The 26,443-nt window shown below is 38.9% G+C and overlaps 1 protein-coding gene across 1 annotated transcript; it reads left to right on the top strand.

The window, feature by feature from the left end:
* The first annotated feature begins 13,389 nt into the window (after positions 1-13,389).
* On the top strand, positions 13,390-24,697 carry LOC119653019 (alkaline phosphatase). The gene is made up of 6 exons (XM_038057458.1): positions 13,390-13,595; positions 14,243-14,559; positions 22,482-22,674; positions 23,045-23,382; positions 23,588-24,082; positions 24,276-24,697. Exons 1-6 carry the CDS (start codon positions 13,493-13,495, stop codon positions 24,462-24,464), a joined length of 1,635 nt encoding a protein of 544 aa, XP_037913386.1. The 5' UTR covers positions 13,390-13,492; the 3' UTR covers positions 24,465-24,697.
* Positions 24,698-26,443: the final 1,746 nt, after the last annotated feature.

Here is a 26,443-nt window from a genome sequence, read left to right as displayed (position 1 = left end):
ACTCAGACTTCGACATTTTCTTATCATATTCTAGAAACAAAGAAACAAAAATTTTTAAAAAATGAGAAATGTTCGCTAATTTAGGAGATTCCTAGAAAGCACACCTTTCAATTTTTCTTGAAAGTTGGAGAAAAGCGGAACTAGTTTTTGGAAAGCCCACCGCGGGTAAATGCACCAATTATAGTGAAAGCGGAGTTAATTTTTCAAAAGTATACATATGTATGCACTATGCATACCCAAACACTCCGAAACCCTAATAGAGATTCAGTAGCTTTCTCGATGCTAGCTTTATCTATTTTTACAGTATGTACATATACCCAGGAGTCGTATGTTAAAATAACACTGGAAAAAAAACCCCACCCCCAAACCCGCTCCCACTAGATCAACAGCAAAATTCTGATTAAAATAGATACTGGAAAAACGCTGGAAGCTTAATGAAGAAACTAATCAAACCTTTATTGGTTTCAGACAGACAGGAGACCCCACTTGAATTTGGAGTACAAAAAAGCTGACCAGACTTATTATCATTATTCGTAGAAGGCGGTGATCCGTATAACACCACAATTCCACATCTTTTGAGTACACCTTTTATGTCAATTTCTTCGATGTTACAAACCTTTCAGGCATATTTTAAGTACTTTTTTTTCTCCATTCATCTGATGTGACCGGCCCACTTTAGTTTTAGTTCAGTTTTCCTTTAGTTTAGCTTTAGTTTTCGAAGCTTGATTGAAATTGACGGTCATGATTCAAAGGTCATACACCTTTTGAGGTACCGTCGACCAATTTTCCAATATTTTGGTTATCGTCCGTGTTTAACACCTACATTAAAAAACGAATCTAATAAGAGTTTTGTGAATTCGCGCTTATTTTGTGTTATGTTTGGTTCATTGTAATAATTCGACACTGTATTTCCTGCTTCTCATTCCCGATATTAGGAAGTTGCAGCCGCACAAAGTAGTAGTAGCAGACAAAACCATTCATTTGCTTACTGTTAAGGTTGCCTACTGTAATATTCTGCCTCATCAGGAGATTTCTTCCAATTTGGGTCATGAGTGTCGTGCTCCTTCCATTAATTTTGCACCCGACACATTTCGTTGACTTTTCCTGTTCTTTAAAAACCTCAACCAGCTTCAACCAACCTCAAGCTCCTGTTCATTTCTTTCCGGAATCTTGAACATTCGCAGAGTCTCACCTATCAATAAGACTGCGATTCAGCGTCTGCTGTGATAACTCGGACTGTGCACTCAACTGGCATTAAGTATGATCCATTTGTCAACCATACCAATTTTTGTGTGACTTCCAAACCGAAAAGCAGAGATCGCAAAGCATTACCTTCGATTACATTCCAAGATTAACCCTGGAACGGATCAGGCTGATTTTTGCGCCGGAACTTCTTGCATTGACCACATCAAGATCCACCGGATCATTTGGGAACAGTGTTCGGAGTTAAAACCTTCTCGTCGCCTACTCCTCATCGATTTCGAGAATGTTTTCGGGAGCGGCAGGAGGCGCGTTCTGGAAAGCTATTATCAAAGCGACATACGATGGCGCAAAATGTCACGTGCAGGAATCCACCAAATCCACCAAGGTTGCATCCTGTCACCCATAATTTTCCTTTCTGAAATCGGTGGCGTTGTTCATGCTGTCTTGGCCGCAGAACTTGAAGGAATTCAATGGTCTATGACACCTTTCCTCTTTTTAAGGTTTTGTGTAAAATAAACCCTTATTAAAATCGGTTTACTGCTTGCCGGCCTATCTGTCCGCCGCATGCACTTTTCTGAGAGACGATTGCAGCCATTCACACCAAATTTCGTGGAAAGCTGGGAACTGTGAACGCTCACGCATACAGTGAGTTACATAATTCTACATTGAATTTAAGGGGACGGTCCCCATACATGCAAAGGGATGTAAATTTTTTTTCATCAAATATAGTCATGTGTGAAAGGTCTCGGTTAATACTTTCCGAAGCCGATTTTAGCTTTGACATGCTTTGTTGGAAAAGTAGGGAGTGCGGAGGGTCGAAATTAATAATTTCTTTAACGGATCCATTCTCAGAAACCACCCAATCGAAACATCCTAGCCTAGGCTCCACCTGTGGATTAGTGCCTATATGCCTATGATATGTACGGCTAAGCTTCCCCAATACACTCACAAATACAGACCGAAATTGATTGGACCAATTCTCAATCTGCAAAAAAAAAAAAAGGGCTGCCACTATATGGTGGCTAGGCTTCGAAATACCCTTCGCACCGATATCTGTTCAAATAAAGTTAATAATAGTACGTTACTATAATTTTCAGTATTGGCTGCATAACCCGCCTTAAGTTCATTCTAGAACCACAGCAATGTGGGCTTCAATATAGAGCATCATCCTACCAAGTTTGATGGAAATCGCACTGTTACTATCAAAGTTCTAGTTGGCCCAAGTTTAATCTGTCGTATGTATATCTTATTAATATCGTTGCACGTTATTCGGTAGATTCCACTTTTTTCCTCCGCTGCAAAAGGATCACTTCCCAGTAAATTTCACAAGGTGGACGATCGACTCGAACCTACGACTGATAGTTGAAACTTTTGTAACCAATTCCTGATGTTGTTAAATAGGTAGGAATACGGGATACTTATCCGTCTCGTGGTTGCCTCTTTATACTACGAGAATAGTGTTTTATATGCATGCCTATACTGTTGCTTGATTTTCCTTACGATCAGTTTCTCAATAGTCTGTGGATTATATCCATTCTTAATAGTGGTGTCAATAATATCCTGTCGTTCGTTATTGAAGCCGTATTCCGAAAGAGGGTATGTGACCAGTCGGTAAATAACGCAATTGTAGGCTGCCATTTTTGGGAAAATGTATGGCATGAAGTCACTGGTCTCCTTCTCTGCGTCGCTGTCAACTTGCGGTATTTCTCCAACTTAAGCTTCCTGGCCCCCCTGGTCCCCGTAATACGTATTTGTATTAATTAGATACCCTTAGTCAATAAAAAGGAAAAATATCTTCCAAGGCAATCGTTCATTTTAAGACTTCGGCTAACAAACTACCTCCTAATTCAAACCTTAAGCTTCCCGTTGGAGTTGACACTATTCAGATCTAGAAAAGGTAGAGAATACCTTCACGAATTAACCAAGAGTATCGACGGCGAACAAAAGGAAAATTAAAGAAGTGAAAATACATTCTACATCGCCTCGCTTTGAAACGGTAAATTACCAGTATTTTGGGGTTAAATGAAAGTATCATAATGAAATACTTGTGAAAAGTGGCGGAAGGAATAGAATATTGAATCGGAGGCAGAAAACTGGGAGTAGAATGGGTGAAGTTCGGCACAATTGAATAAGGTAAATAGTTTCATGAAGAATGCAAGGATATTTTCAACTTGGAAAGTGAAGCTTACAGATTGAAGTGACCAGCGAAAGCTGTAGAAGGAAAATATCAAGAAAAGAATGAATATTAAGAAAAATAGACGGAATTTACACATTTATACAAGTTGCTTCTTTATGTTAACTTTTAATTGACATAGAAAAATGATGGGCTTAATTACGGGGAATTTTCAAATATTACGCATTAAATGGATCAAAAAGTGATCTCGATAAAGAGCAAATTCACTTAAATATGGTAGTTCTAGTTTTTTGACGCATTCATTTTCCATTGATCGCACTTGAAACTACCATATTTAAATCTGCTGCTATCAAGACCACGTTTTCTCGCATTTAATGCCCAATATTTGTAAATTTTCCATAATTAAGCCCATCATTTTTACATGTCAATGGAAAACTAACATATTGAGGCAACTTTTGCCAACTTTGCAGATTTGTAAGTTTAAAATACCGCTGCATTTTGAACTTTAGGTAAGAAATCGATTTTGATTTTTTTTTAAAGTTGAAAGAGTTGAATCTTCGAAGTGATGACCTTTGCAATTGCAAAAATATCCATTTATATGAAATGAAATGTAGTCTCCGAAAATGGTATCAAACCTAGGATTTTGATTTGACGCTTTGACGCTTTTCGATAGTATTCACGAAAAGCGCAATAGCTCTGTAACGATGAAAGATAGAGTACCCATTCCCTGGACCAATTTCTCTCAAACAATTGGTACCATCCACCATTAAAATTTGTACCATCATAAACGGGACACCCTGTTTAGTGGCGCAAGACAAACTTACGTAGTATTGTGCGGCTTAAAGGACGTTATCCCATAAAGTTAACAGAAGATAAAGTCTTCGAAAATTCCAAAATGAAATCAGAAACTGAGAGCTTAGCTCTTAACAAGACCTTAAAAATGAATAAAGGTCCGCATCCTACTTTGAATTACTAGTTATTCGTTACTCCCCCGTATATGGAAGAAATAGAAAATTCTATCCAAAGTCTGAAATTAAACAAACGCCATCAGAACTCAATGAGTTCATCGTGGCTGAGAACGTCACACCCGCGCGAATGAGTTTTATAAGTTTTGTTCATGAAGGAGCAAAGCCAAGCTGTGAGCATTACATTCTACAAAATAATCAGCAAAATTTGGGAAATTGCATGCCCAAAACAACATACAATTAGGCAATAGCAGAATGACCAAAACCATAGTGCATGCGCTTGCCAGAATTCTTACACCTTAAACCTAAAATTTCAATTTTAAAATATGTCCTGGTTTTTGAATCTAACTTATCAATATATTCAATAAAGATTTGTTGAAGAGTATATTTTCTTTTTATTATTATTAAAAATTTCATAGTGTTTTAACTTCTTTTTATATCAAAAATAAACCAAATTATAGACATTATTCACCAGAAAAAGTATTCGTACGTCTGAAATATAATGGGAAAGAAGTAATTTTATGAAATCTTACAACTATCATTAGTAACTTGTGGGATCTTCTTTGCGTTGGGGAACCTCCGATCCTCTATAAATGCCAATTTTCCAACCCCTGTAGCTGACATACACCCCCAAACGATAATATCACCTCCTCCGTACTTAATCGTTGGAATTTTTCTTTATTAAGCGCCGTTCCCTTCTTCCGCCAAACTAGCTTCTTTCCTTTTATTCCAAAGATGAAGAACTTGCTTTCGTCGGAAAATAGGACCCGTTGCCAGGATTCTCCAGCCATTTTTATGTATTCATTAGCGAATTCCATTATTTTCATTCGGTTTATGTCGGCAATGATAATCGGCTTTTTCAATATTTTTCGAACGGTATCTTCACGAATATCATTATTGAAGGATTCCCTTAAATTTTCATTAATTGTGGAAGCCGTAATTCTTGGATTTTCTTTCGCTGATGACAGAATTAATCGTTTTTTCCCGTTTGGTCAATTTAGATGGACTGTCTGTTCGTGGCTTGGACAAAATAGAACCGGTGGATTGAACGTTTTTAGTAACGTACTGAACGGAAGAGTGTCTTCTATAAATAATTTTCAGGATTTCACGTAAAAATTTTCCTTCACTGCCTAATTTCAGGATCAATCCTCGCTCATCAGCAACAATTTGTCTTAGGACTCATCACGATTTCCAATCCGAAACCAACTATGCTGAGTCAAATCAATTCAATTCAAACCAGTTTTGTACTGTTTTGTTATTCTATGCAACTTTGACATAATTTTACGTTGTAAAATAGGCGTAGGGTTCCCGAACTGTATACGTACGAGTACTTTTTCTGGTAGCAAAACGTTGCCAGGCTGCATATTTCCGCTGAAAAAAAAATATTACAAAAGCACAGGGCTTGGAAAACACCAAAAATAAAATAAAAATTCCCATCAATCAGTGGTATTAGATAAGTAAACAAAACTATGTTATTTATTTTTCAAATTAACTTTAAAATTGAACAGTGAAGGGTACGAATAGTTATTCTGGCAAGTGTATGTAACATATTCATACTAGGCAATGTCTGACTCGATGATTAGAACATTGAGTTGTCATAACCAAAGTTACCCCCTTCAAACTCCATTAACCATTTTTGTGTTTTTTTTTTGCTACCTCGGTCTTCTAAGTGATCCCCTCACATAAGTAGAAAAAAAAATTTTATCCGTCGTAACTTCTTGGAAGTGTTCAGCTTTGCCTTTCAATTTAATGAGTGAGCCTTTCATTTGGTAAGGTTAATGTTAACATACTATGAATAATAATAAATCTAGGTCATAGATATTTAGTTTGAAAAAAGTCGGAAATTTATTTTTCATTATCAAGAAAAAGGTTAAATGGTTTTGGGACTAATAAATGTTTATGATGGTCCCAACATCGTATCAGAATAACACAAATGTTAGCACATATTATGTGGGCATCATAAAACAGATAATCCTCGAGAGTAAAGGGCTTGATCTTAAGTCATAAGAATAATATATAATAAGAGCAAAAAGCATATACAGTATTGAGTATATAATTGTAGAATTAGTAGTATTCTCGCTTCAGCCGTTTTACTCTTAAACAAGTCGGGACTCTTCAAGTATGGAAGGTTTTGTGTATTTCTTTTATAAAGCCATTTGAGTGTGTATTTGTCCCATCAGTAAGTAGCACGTAATATGTGCATATATTATGTGAAAATATCCACTTTCCCGTGACATTCAAAGTCTTTGAACTTGCAAAGAAGCGACAAATTTGACCTATTAGAACTTTGTTAATAATGATGCGATTTCCACCAAAAACCGAATAATCATGCTCTATCATTATAGTCTACATCACCGCAAAATTTCGTGGTTCTTGGCGAACTCAAAGGGGGTTTTGCTGCCTACAATTCAAAATTATAGTATATACTATTATTAACTTTACTTGAAGAGGTATTGGTATGGAGGGAACTTCCCCATATAGTGGCAGCCTTGAGAGTGGCTCCGTTAAAAAAATTGTCAAGTTCGACCCTCTGCACTCCCCACCTTTTCAAAGAAAATCAAAACTAACACCGGCATCGGAAAGAACTAATCGAGACCTTTCATTTGATAACCCACATGACTACATTTGGTTAAAAAAATGTACACCCCCTTTTGCATATATACTGATCCCCCCTAAAATGCAACGTAGGAGGATGTAACTCACTATATGGGTGAGTGTTCACAGTTCTCACCTTTCCACCAAACTTGGTGTCAATCCCTATAACTGTCTCCGAGAAAACTGCTTATGGCAGGCATGTGTTTTGTTTTACACAAAACCTTAAAAGCTATTATCGGAGCTATTATCGAAAAAAATATTGTTTGATGCATATGAAATACATGTCTAATCATCTTCCTGAAATCAGCTACATTTGTTAGATCTACCCCACTCGGTTAGTATTTTCTCAGTCTGCCATAAGTGAAACCATAAAAAATTCACTGATGAGAAAATGATGGGCGGACGTGCTTAGTATAGACAAGACGACACAAGAAATTTTTTGTTGCATGCATTTCAACATCCGAATCATTCGGAAGCCAAGTTTCGATTCACAACACGATAGCCTATCATCAGTTCAGCCAGACTGACAGATTTTATTTAAAAATTAAAATATTCATCAATTTATAAGTGATTGCCATAGAAATACCGTATGTAACCAGTTTGCCATTATTTCATAATTCTGACTGACGCCAAACTTATATAGTCGGGACTTCCATCCCAAATTTTGTTTGCAAAACAAAACCTTATTAAAATCGGTTCAATGTCTGTATGTCTGTCTGTCTGTCTGTCTGTCATAGGCACTTTTCTCAGAAACGGCTATACCGATTAACACGAAATTTGGTGAGAAGGTGGGAACTGTGAACGCCCAGACATGCAGTGAGTAATATCCTTCTACGTTGAGATTTAAGGGGGGTTCCCATACATGTAAAAGGGGATGTACAATTTTTTTTCACCGAATATAGTGATGTGGGTGTCGATTAGTACTTTCCGAAGTTTTTAGATTTGTTAAAAAGGCGGGGAGTGGGAGGGGAGGAAAGTGATAACTTCTTTAATGGATCCATTCTCAGAAACTACCCAACCGAAAAATCTGAAAAAAATCACGAAGCTGCCTCTATATGATGCCCAAGCGTCAAAATACTTTCCATACCGATATCCGTTCAACTTAAGTTAGTAATAGTATATTATCATATTTTTGGGGAAATTGAGTAAAGCTCCCCTTACGTTTATCCCAGAGTTATAAAATTTGGTAGTAATATAGAATATAATATGAAGCATATTATTTCCATCATACTATTAGTAACGAAGTTACAGTAGCTCAAAGTTTACCGTGTAATATCACACAAAAGTGGGTAGTCTGACATGCTAAATGCATATATTATACATAACGGGCTACGTACAAATGGGTAGTTCTACACTCAAATATATTCAAAGAAGAAGCAAACAAAACCTTTCATACCTGAAGCGCAGAGCTTCCGGTTTTCCGACTTGTTCAGTTTAAGCATACCGTTGTTTAAATCCGTTAAAAGCCAGTAAGGGGTAAATAAGTTGGGAAACCGTAAGCTACACACTTCAAGTATAAAAGATTTTTTGTTTCCCTATGTGAGGAATGATGAGTGCATGACAATTCCGAATGTATCATATGAGCAAATTTTTAGATCCCCCTTTCCATATATGGGGAGCGCCCTTTTGAACTCCAAGTAAATTTACGCCACTCACTGTATTTCATAGTTTCCATATGTCCACCAAATTTCCTTTGAATCAGTTTGTAAATTTTGGAGAAAAGTGCGTGTGACAGACAGAGAGTGAATCGATTTTAATAAGGTTTTGTTTTATAGAAAACTTTAAAAAGACTATTTTTGCCTCCTTGCAAACTTATCCATTCACTTTTCAGAGCAGATGTTGCAATAGATGGCTCAAGAGGAAGATACCTGTAACCGGCTCAAGAAACTGCAAATTTTCTATCTTCTAAATATGTTGTCTTTTCTACTTCATAATAAACCCTGAAAATATCATACATCGAAATTCTAGATCATTTTAAGGTTAACGCCTTCGAAGTGTCCGCGCCCCTACTGGAGTGAAAGTGCCGACCTTCTGCCAATTTTAACCAGAAAGAATATTTTTTTAAAGCATAAAAGCTCAGTAGACCCGGTTTTTCTTGTCGAAAACTCCAAATTTTTAATAAAATTTGAAACTAAAAGCTATTCATGTTTAGAAATAATTGTGCAACTTTTAATATTTTCAGGACGCTAGGTTGCACAACAATTTCGCACACCGATTGCGACATTCTTGAAGCAATTGCAAATATTACCGCCATTTTATTTTTCTAAGAGCAAAACAAAAATGAAATATTTCATTTAGATATACCTAGTGGCCTCATTTAAAATATATAAAACAAGACATTTCTATAAAAATAAAATCCCGCAAAAAGACTTGTTTTCGCAGTATCTCTTCTCTTAACGCCAAAAACTACCTCCAGTACCATCATTGTTGAGCCAGATACCTGACGAACCATTCTGTCAACATCTTCTTCAGAAAATTAAAAGATTCAAAGGGTGAGACTCTGCCATTTCTATCAAAGACATTACACCTGGAATTTGATTTTCGCGATCAGCTCCATAATTAGGTTTTCCGAAAACCACCTTCCATAGGTAACCCATCAGAAAAGGCTATTAAGTCGGTAAAAAAGACTCGGGTCAAATGTCAATAATTCTTCTCCAACTCTAAAAACAATAAATTCAACAGGCATCTGATGTTTTGATCAGAGATTTTGCCGTTAGCTACTTTCCGTTTCCTTCGTAAAATAATGGGAATAGATTTAGGATAGTTTGAAATCCTGTGTATCCAGATAGCTGAGTGATTATAGCATAAAGCTGTCGGACGGAAAATCGCGATTCAAACCTCACTGGCGGCAGTGGGATTTGTATCATGATTTGACGTCGAATACCAGTCGACTCAGCTGTGAATGAGTACCTGAGTCGAATCAGGGTAATAATCTCGGGTGAGCGCAATGTTGACCACGTTGCCTCCTACAGTGTAAACACTGTAGTCTACCGTTACGGCCTTGAATGAAATGCTTTAATACACTTCAAGCTTCTACTACCTGGATTTTCGCTTGATTAGGTTAACTGCATCAAACTGTCGCACCCAACGTGCCTGATAGTCTTTCTAACATTCTCTGGAAGGATGTTTCCGCGTAGACGTTTTAGGAAGCCGTAGACGGCTTCAAGCTTCATTTCGGTATAAGGCATCATGCTTAACTGCGGAGCAGGACTCGGTAAGTAGCTTAGCCAAAAAAGCATGCCGCTTATATGAGAAAAAGAATGAGTGCCCACAAAGAGTTACTCCGAAAACGGTTCCCAAGTGAACCCGGTGGGTACAGGAAGTACCTCTTGAGATTCGGTTCAGATGAATCTTACGTAGAAAGGTTCGTTTAACGGTTGAAAATCTGGGAAACTGTACGGTAGAGTGGGATGCAGTTTGGTCTACAATAGTTGAATAAGATGCACCAGGAGCTTAAAGCAAGGTGGTACGACAGCAAAGAAAGTACTGCGCCAGACAGTAGCAAATAATGCAACTTGGATGAATAGTTAACGACTGAATAACCCCCAATAGCAATAACACAACGCCGCGTCAGCCTCACGGGAAGAATATGGAAAAATTATAGAAGGTGGTAGCAGATAGTAGTCCGGCATGCGTGTCCTCGACTATAGATATGTATTCAGGCTGGATGCCTCCCACGCAAAACAAATGAAGGCAGCCAAACAGGCAGTGAACCTTAAAAAGAAGTTGATCAAAATATTACAGAATCAGCTATCATGCAACATAGAGAAGGTGTAGCCGCTATATGTAGGGCCTGCAGATAACGGCCTACTGAAAAATAGAAAAAATCAAATTCCATTGAATCCGCCCACTATTGAAAGAGTTATTATAGCGAAAAGTTTACGTGATTAAAACGCAACATCGTCTCTCTCACTAGTAGTGATTTTCTTTACTCATCATTACTAGCGACGGAGACAGTGTTACGTTTTAATCCTGCGTTGAAAGAGATTCTATTTTCCGGTGTAGCCAATTTATATTAAAAGAATACCATTCTGGAAGAAGGCTTTAGACAATTTCAAAGCACAAAGTTAGCAGCCAATAATCCTTTTGTTAATCACAAGGAAGGCTTTATTCTGTTTTTGAGATTTTGCGTGAAACAAAAGTCAGTTCATCTGCCTGTCTGTCTGTTTATTGGTCACATGCGATTTACTTGGAAACGTCTGAAGCTATCGTCACAAAATGGTATCATTTTACGTGAGGTTTAAGGGAGCTCTCCATATTTTCGAAAGGGAGATGTAAATTTTTTCTCTTGGATTATGATCACGTGGGTTTTGAAATGTATTATCCATTAGTACTTTTCAAAACAGATCCTATTTCTGATATTGAAAGAAATATGGCGGACGAAGAGCTCAAAATATACGCCTCAAAAATTTGAACGTTTCCAGAAACTATTCCACTGAAACATGTGGAAAATCATAATGGTGAATCTAAAAAAAATCTTGGCTTCAAAATACATCCCCTTACGATGTCTTCTAAAAGAAAGTAAATAACGGCATATTAACATATTTTAGAAATTTTCCCGAAAACTCCCCTTAACATTCATCCTAGATATACAAAATTTGGCATAATTATATGTATAATTCTGGAAAATCTGGAGCGAGTCCGACCATTACTAACTAAATTATAGGAGGTGAAAGTTTTCTAGTTCATGTGAATTTATTGCACGCTAAGACATTTATGATAATACATATATAAAAATATGTATATATAAATATATAAAAAATAAACAACAACAGCTCATATGAACGGCGGGCTGCAAGGGAACATTTTGTTTGTCCTTTGTATGTTCGTATCAGTTACTCGAAGCAGGTATATGCACTAATAAAGTGTCGGGATCCAATTCTAGTGGATATATAAATTACGTACATTTTTTTTTTTATTTGTTCCCAAAATAATTTTTGTCCACTCGTTCCTATCTTTTTAGAACCAATACCCGAATCTTTTGTCTCATCTCCCAGCCAAACATTTAATTAGCGCAATCCAAAAATGTTCCGAAGAGCTGTTTTTCCTTTAAATGTCCTTCAAAGCAATTTTGCTTTCTTTTTGTGAGGTTGTCCGGATAGCTGAGTGGTTAGAGCGCAAGGCTGTCGTACGGAAGGTCGCGGTTCAAATCTCACTGGTGGCAGTGGAATTTGTATCGTGATTTGACGTCGGATACCAGTCGACTCAGCTGTGAATGAGTACCTGAGTCAAATCAGGGTAATAATCTCGGGCGAGCGGAATGCTGACCACATTGCCTCCTAGTGTACCGTTACGGTCTTGAATAAAGTGCTCTAACACGCTTCAAGGCCCTGATCCAACATGGATTGTTGCGCCAACGATTATTATTATTATTATTTTGTGAGGTTTTGTGTAAGCAGAAAACCTTATTAAAATCGGTTTACTGTCTGTCTGTCTGTCCGTCACACGCATTTTTCTCGGAGACGGTTATAGCGATTGACACCAAATTTGGTAGAAAGATAGGAAGTGTGAACGCTCACGCATATAGTGAATTACATCCTTTTACGTTGAATTCAAGAGGGGGTCCCCATACATGCAAGAGGGGTGTAAATTTTTGTTTCATCAAATATAGTCATGTGGGATATCATATTAAAGACCTCGGTTAGTACTTTTCAAAGCCGGTTTTATTTGTGACATTTTTTAGAGAGGTGGGGAGTTTGGGGGAAACCTTTCATACCTGAAGCGTCTATCTTCCGGTTTCCCGACCTGTTGTCTCTGCCAGTGCACTTCATTACTTCGTCCCGTGACGTGATTGCTGTTGTGATCCAGCTCGATGCGGGCTAATTTAGCCCCACTGTTGCGAACGCCATTCCTTCAGAGAAACAGGGACGTTTCTACGCAAGGTCCGACCGGCCCGGGCGATTCATCGTGCGTGTCTCTGCTCAACCCGGATCAGCAAGGATAAATATCGTTATTGTTATATTGTATTGTTTGTATTAAATTTGCAAATAAGTGCTTGTGGACCTGCGCATTTAACTTTCGACCCATTTCTGCATCTTAAGATGATTCTTCTCCTCCGTTAGGCATAGTCAGCTCGGATGGGCATCCTTATCATCCTGAACTATTACAGTCCAAGCTGGATATTATGGACTCAGAATATAAAGCTTAGATTGACAGATAAGCTATAAAAATTATTTGAACCTTTTTTTTTCAATTTGAAGAAAATTTGTAGATATTTGATCCTATAAACTAAATCTTGCAAACTTTCCCAGTACCTAGACCGGCAGAGCAAGCTTTACAAACATTCTCTCCAATTTCACTATGAACTTTCGATGCTATCATTTCAACCGGTAGTGTAACCGATACTAATTGATCAGTTCAGCAAAAACATCACTTCAGAGCTGGTATTTTTCTCGTGATCAGCTGGAACTCCATATTGTCTTGAGCGTGGACGGTGTTTTATCAATGAATGGAAATTGTATATAAACGAATACGATTCTGTTTTCATTATCACTCTAAAAATTTACGGCGTCTTGTTCGGGGGCCACTTTGCGGGCGGTTCGCAGTGTAATTTGTCTATTCGGTAGTAGTTCAAGGCTCCCTGTGATCTGAAAGAATGAAAGGTTTTCGCGCTTTATTTTATCCACTATCTATAACGTTCATTGTACTGATTTCAACAGTCAGCTTCGCGAGTGTTTTGTGCCATGGTGATGATGATGGTATTTAACATTTTTCATAATATTCAAATTACTGTTTCGAATAGATTTTCAAAAATAGATATTGGAATTTGGCCCTGCGGCAGATGTTGTTTTTGATAGCCGGCAATTTTACAAATTTTAAGTGAGCAGAAATGTAATTGGTGTTGTATCTCTCCTAGAAAAACAATTATCCTGAAAAATGTTGCCATTGTGGTGTTTGCCCTTTCCAGTGATTATTTTCAACTAATAATAATGTCAATTACTCTAGAAGGACAATTTCATCCGCTTCATACCTTACTTTAATTCTTCACAATTGCAAAATACGAGCTCTTTTTAAATAAATGGACATGAAAACATATACATAAATAGGGAACGGTTTTCGTAATATCCGCTCTCATCACAGCAACAGTTGATTGATACCAAATGGCAGAAAACAGACAACCAAAACTCACCCCCAACTCCAAAGTCTTTTGCTGGCATTAGTGCGAAATGTAACCTACCCAAACCACAATTTCAAAGATTAAACCCCATTACTCTGCTCCATACCATGAGATACCATAAAATTTCTACTACACATTTTCCTGTCAAATATAAAAAACTATTCAACCCCCATTTTAATTTTGTGGAACAAAGGGCAGGAATATAGCGCTGTATTTTCCCAATTTCAGAATATGATGTTATGCACCCCCAACTTCACATTTTGCGTGAAACCATCACAAACAGGCGCTTCAAACGCGACATGCCACCTGTTTATTTTCAATCTCCTGACGATGAGCGAAATACAAAGTATTGGAACAATGTGGCGCAGGATATTCTAAAAACGCAATTAAACAAAAATCGATTAAATACAAATATTGCGAAAAACATAATTTTATTTCTGGGCGATGGAATGTCCATCCCAACGTTAACAGCAGCACGGATCGCGCTTGGGGGTGAAGAGCAGAAGCTGTCGTTCGAAAAATACCCTTATGTTGGACTGTCTAAGGTAAGTGACGATGGTTTGTCTGAGTGTTATTTATCGAATATGGCCTACGAGTACGGTCCATATGCTCATAATCACACATATGGGTCCAAGTGTTGCATTCTGTGTTTAATAGTAGTTTGAACACCATTTGGAGTGAAATGATATCAAATCTGAGTATGTACTACACTGCAGTCATCGTGTAAACTGCTTCAAATTCAAAGCCTTTCAATTTTACGGACTAAGAACTGGTTGATTGATCAGCCTCGACTGATATGTTTAGTAATGGTTGTAATTAACTAACTCTAAGAAATACCAAACGCATAGGTAGGTTGTAAAATCTATTGGCGCCTATCCCAAAACAAACTTCGGGTACAAACGAGCTTGATACCTCTAAGGTACGAAACTACAAATTTTGATACAGTGCATTGAAACGAAGGGCTCTATAAAATTAAAGATTGGAACCTGGTGCCAAAGTAATAGTACCAAACAAATAAAACAAACAAACAAAATAAATAGGATGAAGCCCACAATCTCTACAATTAATCATTAATTAAAATGTTCAGTAAGTACCCCGTACTTCAGCATTCAAAAGAGCCATATTCATATATTCAATAGATATTCCAGCGCCTTAACATCGTTTTTAAATTCACCTGTATCATTTTTCAGACATTGTAAATTCACAGCGAATCTTGGACACTGAACGCTGGTTATTAAAATCAGACCAGTAAAAACTCAAACTGATGATAATCATGGCCCCATCTAGCCCTGAGACCGAACCACTGTTAAACACTGCAACAGCGTGATTAAATCACTTCATCAAGAGAACATAAATATTAAAGCAAAGCCCTTGTTGATTCACAACTAGCATCAGCCTTATATTAATAAAAAATCACCTCTCGTTTGCCACATGGTCCTATAGAGCACGAATTCGAGACTGCCGAAATTCAAATGTAGAAAGGGATATTTTTTCGATTATTTACCTTCAACAAGTTCTTAAATCTCAAGGAAGCATCGTCATCGGCCCGTCATGGTGCTTGCGATCGATTTTTGAAAATTTATTTCGCAACAAAGAGCATTAACCCTGTTTTGCCCCCCCCCCCCCCCCCCCCCATTTTGGCTTATGGAGCCTCCACCTCAAAATAACATTTTTCTGTAAAAAATTTCCACCAGAGTTGAACTTCTAGCGAAGACGTAATCACTATGTTTGACTAGGTTAGGCTAGCAAATGGGCAACCGCTGTTTCAAGCACTTTCTCAGGATGTCTGGATTAATTTCCTATTAGACGTACTTCTAGGATTATCGTGTTTCCCTTCTTAAGGACCAAGAAGAATCACTAGTAACCAGGCGAATTTCAAATCATCTTTGTCGACTGCGTCAAACCGTGCGGCCTTCAAACAGTCTGGACAAAGGATTCCATTACCCCAAGAACTACCTCTAGTCTCATTAGTGAGAAGCCAGGCGCCCGTCTGCCAGCCTCTTCATTACGATACTTGAGTCCCTTAACATCTACAACAGGGTCACGTTATCCTGCCTACCCAATTAAAGCAACACCTGGCCCCCGCTTTATATCAAGTGAATTGATAATATTCTCCCAAAATCTTCCGCAAACTTCAGACAACCATCAGTTTATTATTTGTCTCTCTGTCTGCCACACGGGTTTTTCGCAGAAATGGATATACCGATTGACACCAAATTTACTGATCAGAGAACTATGAAGACACAGGCATACAGTGAATAACATCATTCTAAGTGGAATGTTTGCATATGTGCAAAAGGGAGACGTATATAGTCAGGATATCAAATGGAAGGTCTCGATTAGTACTTTTCAAAGTTTGTATTCGAAAAATCTGAAAAAACCCATGAATCTGCGACTATACAATGCCTAGGTTCCGAAGTACCCTCCATGCCGATATCTTTTCAAATAAAGGAACAATAGTACTATATTACTATAATCTTTGTAACTGACTGTAAAATTCCCTAAAATTTGTCGTAGAATCACGAAATTATGCACCAATATAGGCTATGGTAGAAACCATGGTCAAACCAAGTTTGGTGGAAACCCAAATGTTTTTATATAGGGAATATCCAAAACGTCTTATACCTGAAGAGTGCAGTTTCTGGTTTCCCGACTTGTTGAAAATAAATATCGCTCTCGGGTACCGCCAGATTACGGGAATTTCTTCTCCCATGATATGCACTTCTAATTTGCTGGCATTTTTTCTAATATAGAAGCCTTCCTTCCTAGAAAATATAATAGAAAATTTAACATTTCCTGACCGCTTTCGACATACCTAACGATTTGATAGCGTATATTGGTAAGTTTCTGGCAACCGTTTTCACTATAGTTTCTAATTTATATCGAGTGAATTCATTTTTTCCAAACCCTAGAGAACCAACGACTCATATCTTGGGCTAATTTTGATCTATCAAGTTTAGTTGAAGATTTCTCTTCTCCGCTGCCTTAGCTTAATTGCACTCAACTATTTCCCGCATGCCTCTGTTTCGTGTCCAGCCTTGTCTTTATCGCGTGCTCGAAAGATTTATTTGGTTTGCTTTTCAGACCCCAAGGTTTGCTTCACCACGCTCTTCTCTGATTGCTGCGGCGTGACTATTATCTCCTAAGCATATGGCAGCCACAATCTCTCCTTGACTAGTAAATAACCCCTGATGATTAAATGAATGCACTTGACTCCTGTATGGCTTTTAAATGAACCGATCAAAAAACTCTCCAGAAACGCTCAGATAGAGTGCTTTCAAGAACTTCGCGCCACTTCGGTGTATAACTAACATGAAGTTTCCTTATTTCATGAAGTTCCTTTGTTTGGGTTGCTCTTTCCTTATTCGTCAGTTTACCTGCCATCGTGTCGACAATTGTTCGGTTCGATAGCGACCAAAGCGAAAGTCGGGCAAATCTCAACTGTACCAAATGTTAGGCTTTCAGTTGGGGAATATGCCTCGTCTAAGCGTTGAATCGCATTGTGTGCTGTACAATGCTCTCTATGTGCGGAAACCCGATTTAATCACACCTCTAAAAAAGGTCATGAGCTCATCGCTTTCGCTAAACAGCTTGGGGACCTCGTTATTTAGGGCCTTGCAAGTTGTCTACAAGGGTTTTTCCCCACGGGAATAAAATTGCCTGGTTGACGCGGTCGACACTGTTCCGTCTTCTTTACTAACCTAATAAATGTCAGTTCCACAACTGAACCAGTTTTATTGGGACTAATTTATATGACTTTCGTTGGCTAGCAACATGTCCAACTGCGTCAAACCTAACAATGAACTGCATTTCCTTAGGTTTTTTCTGGACATCAGCAACCGCAGGCTTCGAAAATCAATTTATCCAAAGAATACTGAGAGAAGCGTAGCAGATACAAATACGTACACATAAGAACCATCTACCATAGCAAACACAAAGTTGGCTCATACCATTCCGTACAGTTTAGTCCCTGGACCCTGCACAGGCAATGGTCTGGAACAGTAAGTTTTGAGCTACTTTTGAAAGGTTATTTCTCCATGCCAGTTAACACCTATTGCACTTATTTGGTTATATAGCGCAAACCTTCCTTCACACAAGCGATTGGAAATATTAGCCGTTGATACAGTACTTTGTACTAAAGTAGAATCATTAAGGGGAGTGATCGAGGCTATAAGCCTGTCAAACCTTAGCTCTTAGATTCTATATTGTAATTGAAACCAAACAACTGAATGATGTTGTCTGGTTGATTCTAAAAATTTGAGAGCACTGCTCGATATTAAACGTCAGCAATAAAAACTACGCTGCCATAATTATTCTGAACGAAATGTAGGCCAATGATCGTTTCGGACGATACTACATACCATTGACCTGTATGGGTGGTTCAATATGAACTTCTGTAATAAATAGGCTTGGCCATATACTATGCCTTCATCGGTTTGTTTGATTTTGCTGCTCCAATTGTTAAGCGTTAAGCGTTAATTCAGAAAATGAATTTTTGAAACCCACGATTACAATCTAGCCTTTTTCTGATAAAAAAAAATCTCAGTCTGACTAAAAGCCAACGCATCCTGCTTCCACTAATGATCATGGGTAAGAGGATTAATGAAAGCAGCATGCGTTTATTTAGAAATGAATTTGTCTGCTTTACCTAAAAACTTTTCCATTTAGCGGCGGACATCATTTACCTAGTTTTAATTAGGAGGTTGTTTGTTAGCCGAAGTCTTATGAAAGATTGCCTTGGAAGATATTTTTCCGTTTTATTGGCTAAAAGTATCTAATTTAAACAAATACGTATTTCGGGGACCAACTGTCCCTTTCGTCAGTGTTTTTATCTTCTGAAGAAGGGGACAGTTAGTCCCTGAAATAGGTATGTATTTGTTTTAATTAGATATCCTACCTATAAAACGGAAAAATATCTTCCAAGGCAATCTTTCATCATCTACCTGTTGGATGACATTTGCCGCTAAATGTGAAAGTTTTAAGGAGAAAAGCAGGTAAGATGACTGATAGTAACTTTCGTATGTCCCATGGTCTTGCATGCTATTGATTACTGATTAGGTTAGGTTGGCTAGGTTGCAAGAGTGGAGCAGCCATAACTTAACTAGCTTGAGCCTTTTATTAAGTCCTCTGTCCCCGTTAACAGGCTTCTACCAATCTGAGAACGCCTTCGAGACGCATACAGTAGGCGCATTCTTTTTTGAAGAAAACCTTTCCCAAATACTTTCGTCTCACCCTGCATTGACTACATATAGCCATGTTTCGTTTAGGGTCTTACTACGGTTAATATACCTCGCTTCTTAAGAGACAATAAAAATGGCAATCTAAAGGCCTAGAATTATCTGAAAGATTCAAAGATATCCACTTAAACCCATGCAGCTTCACTCGTCGGAATTGATTCGACAATGGATGACCTAACCCAGAGCGAATCATTTGGCACGCTATTACTTGAAACTTGAGCGATAACTAGCTCATATTTCATGAGGAACTGGTGCCAGATTCACATGGGGTTACTGATAACAATGCTTAAACTATTACAGAGAATCTTCCACTAAAAGTGGAATATGAAATATGGTCACCATTATTGTGAATGTTCGGGCTTATTTCATATTTTAGTTTTCCCTGAGCTATATCTCCCTTCCGTGACTAAACCGTCGCAGAAAATTATTATGTCTGTGATCATAAAAGACCGTGGCCATTATAGGAATGCCTCCTTACAAAAACATATCTGGAAACCATGCCAACAACATGCTTCAGAGCCAACTGATGTTGGTCCTAGGGTTGCCTGATGCAAAAATGACCATACCATTAACGGTCTTTCCACACGAGGATGGTATCAAGTCTATATGCTTTGATAGCTACTTTCCATTTCACCTCAAAATCAATGGAAGCTATATTTTTAGACTTGAGCTTAAAGTCGCTTAAATTCCTGCACTAACAATTTCGCAACCATCTATAAAACGTTGCGCCTTCTTTTTGATCATGACACACGACTATGTCGTCAGGCCAATCCATATGAAAACTAATTAAAAGTACTCCAAACACAGTAGATAGAGCACCTCATGTTATGCATTTCAACTTGAATGGTATTGATGACCAGCTACAGACTTATTACGCCAAACCAATGCTGTTGACGAGATTGAAAGCTGAAAGCCCTCAAATCAATGAAAAGTAGATGGACTCATAATTGAAATTCCGCGTATTGGTCCATTACGATTCAAAAGATGTTCTCAGAATCGACGCTTAATTAGTTCAGTCATCTCCTTTCCGAAAACAGCGGAAGCATGATTAGCATTATGTCTGTCGCATATGAATCTGAAGTTGCCAGAAATGTATCGTTAATATGAAGTACAGAGAATCTATTGAAACTTGTGACTTTCTGTAGCTGATTGAGACATGTAATCGAGATGAGATTGCCATAGTTCGTGGATCTAGTTAAAAGACTTGACCTCATCCTGTGATTTACAGCGACTAGTTTCCATTGATGATTCAATGGGTATTGAGAAATATTGTTAACACGACTTAGGATCGTGTATTTGTCTCTCCTATCTTCTATGCGCGGCGTTGGTAACCGCACTTTTCTGACTTCTCCTCTCCTGTTCCTCCTCTCCGCGTCCAGGACCCCATCATAGTTTGTCCCGTGCTTTTTCTCCAGCAACTTCCTATAGCCCTATAGCCGATGTAGGAGAAATCGACTTGACGTTATAACATATTGATGTTCGACGTTATTTCGAAGGTGGCGACTGCCACACCGCTTCTTAAAACGGCCGTTCTCAAGATCGCGGTGAGTTTATGTATATTAACGCTGTTCGCCAGACCAGGACTGCTTACAGCAAAATGGAACTCACCACCACAAGTAAATTATGATCCCATCTTCGGCAGAATTTCTGCGAAAGCCGCGCTTGTGAAGGATGGTTTGTCGCAACTCCTCCCTATGTGCTGCTTAAATTTAAGTAGGAGTCATGATAGACCACTTTTAATTATTTGGCTCGTCAGTAATGATATGACTTTCTCGCATGAGCCCAACTCAACAAGTCGAAGTTGGTTTTTCGACCGTAGCAAGTGGTATGTGTGTGTAGATCATGTTCCACAGTAGTGGACTCAGCACGAGGGTCTATAAAACATCCGTGGAGACAATGTACTCCTGAGATCCATCATCGGATTCGCACCAGTAAATTATATCCTCAGTGAAACCAGTAAAAAATTTTATGGCGGCTCTATACTCCATCAAGAAGTGAACAGAAAGCACTAAGGATTTATCGGGCTCTACGGAATCCATTCTGTAGATACAAAAGGCCACCATGGATATCAACAACTGGGAATAGCATTGTATATTACCCCCTCTGGCATTTTCATCAAAGTATCCGAGAGGCATCGGGGTATGACGCACCTGAAAGCTTATCAGCCTTTAGCAGCATCGCCCTCTAACACTTCCATGATGCAGGAAATGACACTCAGACATACACTCTTTGAAGGGTTCAGCGGCCAACCCTTCACCGTGAACTTAAAGTCCTTAATCGGTATTCCGTCAAGCCCTGGAGCTTCATTAACATCTATTTTAGCGCAGATTTGTGGCGACCCGTCTCAGGTGCCTGGAATTCAAAAGTTCCTACAAGTCCATAGAACTAGAAGCAAGTGTCATTTTTAATATTAGTTATGGAAGAGGATTGGAATGTGGTCACCATCCAAACGTAACATCTGAAAAAAATCAAGGTTATGTCTCTATCCTGATATCTACTTCCGTCATATCCTTTACAAACGCAACAAGGACAAGACTTTACTACAATCCCTCCCCTTCCTTCAAAAGTAATAATATAGGCCGTACTGTAGAACAGCATACTGCAAAGTTTAGGGGAAAACCTGCTATCGTTAATGAAGTTACTAACGTTGCCTCTAATGCTAAAATTACAACACGCAAAGAGATAAAAGCTACAAGTTCCCACCTTTTTTAATGAATGCTAAAACCTAAGGTAGAAACACAATTTCTTCTTTTCAATTCGCAAAACCCACGATGACTAATTTAACCAAACCACGGTTAAACTGAAGCCTCTTTGCAACATCTACATGAAACGAAATTTGCACTCTAATGTTGTCTGCAGACTATATCCCATGCATAAACTCTACATATTACTTCAAAGGATTCACATCCGAACTTCTCACCGCGAAGCCTGAACAAAGCTCACCATAGCTAAAAGCATCTTCAGTTCATTCTACGGTTGCCGTTCGTCACAGATGGTACATTGGCTAATTTAAATTGCACTCAACATCAAAAAGCCCAGTAAGGAAAAATGACCCCCTCTCCCCACTACTTTTTTCTCTCCTGGCTTGTTCGAACTGTTGAAATCACTTTATGCAAACGAAGCTGCAGCTCCTCGTATGCATATCCAATCGAATTCAATTTTCACATCAAATGTCCACTTCTGTTTTTGGGTTCTAAATCAATAATGTTGTATTTAATTGAATTTTCCAGACGTACTGCGCTAACACTCAAGTTGCCGACTCAGCGTGTACAGCCACTGCATATTTGGGAGGTGTCAAGGGCAACTACGCAACAATAGGAGTAACAGCAAATGTAAAATTGAACGATTGTGCAGCTGAGAACGACACATCAAATCATGTCCACTCGATAGCACGTTGGGCTCAGAATATGGGAATGGCAACGGGTTAGTATCTAAAATTTCAAAGAACATAATACCTTAGTCCTTGCACATACAGTGAACTGTTCTGAAAAGCTTCCATGAAAAAGGCACTCAGTAAAAAACTCAGTAAACCCGATTGATACACACTAGATGAGGTTACCCTGAATTAACTTAAAACTGAGAATTATGTTAATACAGTACCAATATCCAGCTGTGCTCATATCCTGAAATCCACACTCATTAAGCTTACTTCAAGCTGACATTTTCTTTGAGATCCCACTGTAATCGTTGCAGTCTCAATTGAATTATTTCAGCTGGTTTGCAAGTCAAAGTGTTAGCTTGCTACTGCTCGTAACATCCTCGATGACAATGGGTAATGTGTTTTGTGTTACAGGTTTAATAACAACTACCCAGGTTACCCATGCATCACCAGCAGGTGTCTATGCCCACACTGCCAACAGAAACTGGGAAAGCGATGCTCGCCTTATACGTGATGGCGGAGATCCAGCCTATTGTACAGATATTGCTAAACAATTGATTCAAAATCCTGTCGGACATAATCTAAAGGTGATAATGGGCGGTGGACGACAGGAACTTCTACCTGATTCCGTACTCGATAGTTTCGGACATAAAGGCAAACGAAAGGACGGGAAGAACCTGATTGATCAATGGAAACAGGACCATGCAGATTACTCGGCGGCCTATATTGAAACCAGAGATCAATTGTTAGAGGTATGTTCAAAATACATGAATCTAAATTAGATTCGAGGTTATATTCTAGTTAACAAGGGAGCAGATTCCGTCTAAAAGGAATACTCATATGGATTTATCTCCTTCCTTTTAATGACTGAAAAAACAAAATTACTCTCATTTCGAATTCAATGCAAACGACTCAATCCACCTTCCTCTGATAAAACTTTATTAAAACATTTTTCAGCTACCAAAGGACACCGAGTACGTTTTAGGGCTTTTTAATTACACGCATTTACCATTCCATGTGGATGCGGACAACGTTACAACCCCAACCCTTACGGAAATGGTCAGCAAAGCGCTGGACATCTTCCAAAGAAATGACCAAAGATACTTCCTCTTTGTCGAAGGTGGTCGCATTGATCACGGTCACCACTCAACCCAGGCAATCAAAGCCATCGACGAAACCGTAGAATTTCAGAAGGCCATTGACATGGCCAGGACACGAACTAACGAAGAGGATACACTCATAGTCGTCACAGCGGATCATTCACATACCATGTCCGTTGCGGGCTATTCTAGTCGGAAAAACAATATTTTCGGAATTAACAATGGACAATACGCTGGGGATAAGCTACCATACGCAACACTGAGTTACGCTAATGGACCAGGATACGACCGCAATATGCGGCCAAATCAAGGACGTAGGAAAAATCTGCTGGAGGTGAATATGGCTGATAAGGTACGTACGCGAGAGTGAATAAAACATTTTTTTTTCGCCCACATGAAAAACAGTTCTAATACTCACGGATCAATTAATTATGCACATGAATATGTCCTTTCACGTATCTATTCAGCATTTTTCTATTCCCGTCATTCATTTGCTCTATTCACCGGAAAAAAGACTAATCTATATCCCTCTCTCATACGAACAGGACTACAAATTCCCAAGTGGCGTCCCATTAGACTCGGAAACACATGGTGGCGATGATGTTGCTGTGTTCGCTAGCGGTCCATGGGCTCATCTATTTTCAGGAGCTTATGAGCAGAACGTTATTCCGCATGCAATGGGCTACGCTGCATGCATTGGCGACGGATTAACAGCGTGTTCGACAACGAAATAGTTGAAGATAATAAATACCAACGCCATCAGCGACTAACGACAAATAATAGCGACGAATCGATCCCCGCATAAATAACTTTCCTAGATGAATTTATTTGAGAATTTTTGAAATATTTTCATTTTTTCAAAATATTTATTGTAGAGAAAAATGTAAGATAATTCCTAGCATTATTTATTAGTAGTAATTATTCAATAGAAAATTACCTTTATGTTTTAATAAAGACAATTTTTCTGTAAAAAGTGGACTTATCTATTCCTAATAAGATTTTGTTTTGTAGTTTAAATGATCAAATGTAGTTCACATCTGTTGTAATGAAACACATACACCGACCAGTCGTCATGGTAACTGTTTTGAAATTTGTGTTTTCAACTATAAAGAATACCTTCCTACTCCTACCTACCTTCCACATATAAGGATAAGGTCATGAAAAGCGGAGAGGTGGATAACTTCACTCAAGGGTATGTGAGAAAACTCTATATATCTACTAAAGAAGGTAACACCGCACTAAGTAGTTTTCTTTTGAAGTAGGGTAGGTGAGGGTGTTTACCACTCCCCCATCAGTACACCGCCGGACTACCAACAAAACACCTCCCCGTCATCAATCATTTCACACAATACTCCTGGCTTACCCTCTCGCACTCCCGACTCACCGGAGGGAGGGTGGAATAAAGGAAGTTGTCAGTTCATGAAACCCCTTGCCATCCGATTACTTCATCGGTCGATCTCAATCTTCTTCGAAGCAAGAAGCACCCGAATGTAATCCACCACACTCCATCTTCCAACGCTCCTGAGCATCCTTCGGACAACGGAGATCGAGCCTTTTTAAACTCGTGCAGATTAAACTGAAATGAATATCTCACCTTAGGAGCTGTGTAAGGAAATAGTCAATCTGACAAATCTCACCATTCTTTCGATTCAGCCACGGATAGTTGCCGAATAAAACGCGCAGTCCATCTGCCTCGTGACTCATTTTGTCAAAAGGGTTGCCAATCGGTTAGTGTGTGTTGGCGTTCTTCACGGACAACCACCTCTCTTAAGTTCTCGCCCTCATGGCTGTAGATAGCTTGGCGTTCTTTCCGAGGAGATCATTCCCGCCATTGCTGTTACGGCCGGCTTTAAGATAGTGCGGTAAGCAGAGGCGCTCGCAAAATTTTCTCCTTTGTGTTTTAGCAAGGCTCTTATGATGCACCTCCTTGCCAAAGGCATCAGTCTATACTTCCGGGCCGTGGAACGGAACGAACTGTATTGCTCCCATAAGAAGACGTCCCCCAAACATTTGCCATTTGCCATTAAACGGCCATAAAGCGAACACCTGCAATGAAAAAGAAAGCTGCGTCCTATGCAGGAACCGTGGCGCGTCTGATATAAACGTTGCGCACCCTGCGGGCTTGGGACGGTGATCAGTCTTCAGAGCAGAACAAGAAAGATGCGGTCAACATGGTTCGCATCCTACAAATCAATATGCACCGGGTTTCAACCGCTCATGAGTTGCTAGCGCAGTTCGCTGCAAGACAAAAGCTCATTTAGTACTCAGCAGTGAGCAGCACCAAAACAAAGCCCCAGTTTCATGACACCCTGACATATCAGGTACCGCTGCCATCTAGATTCAGGACGGCACCCTCCTTAGGATTCTTATCTGGAAAATAGAGGACCGTATGGGAGATACCTCTACTCAACTGTCGAAGTTCATCTTGAAGCAGATTTCGCTGAGGACTTCCAGAAATGTCTAGTCCTTCTTCATTCTGTCGTCTTTTTTGTTATTGATTTACTATTTCTTAGCTTCCTTGTCTTTACTCAGACGGATCTCTAGCGGCGCAGCGTTATTTCCTATTGCCTGGAAACTACTTTTACAAAGCTTCGTTCAGATGCGGCTTTTTTCCCAGTTCGCTTTGTAGTTTGCTATCTGCGATCTGTTTGGTATTTACATTGTTCCAAGCGCGCATCTCTCGCTGCTGCCTATATTTGAATGTAAAAGGAAA

This window comes from Hermetia illucens, chromosome 3, assembly GCF_905115235.1.
Source record: "Hermetia illucens chromosome 3, iHerIll2.2.curated.20191125, whole genome shotgun sequence".
NCBI classification, from domain to species: domain Eukaryota; kingdom Metazoa; phylum Arthropoda; class Insecta; order Diptera; family Stratiomyidae; genus Hermetia; species Hermetia illucens.
Note: the sequence above shows the minus strand (reverse complement) of the source record. Positions and strands in the feature narration are given on the sequence as shown.

Bases quoted from the DNA above. Each gene is read 5' to 3' on its own strand.
- LOC119653019 (XM_038057458.1), top strand. From the start codon at position 13,493: ATGAAAGGTTTTCGCGCTTTATTTTATCCACTATCTATAACGTTCATT. The intron at 13,596-14,242 runs GTATTTAACATT...TCCCAATTTCAG, and splicing joins GTGCCATGGTGATGATGATG to AATATGATGTTATGCACCCC. The intron at 24,083-24,275 runs GTACGTACGCGA...TCATACGAACAG, and splicing joins AGGTGAATATGGCTGATAAG to GACTACAAATTCCCAAGTGG.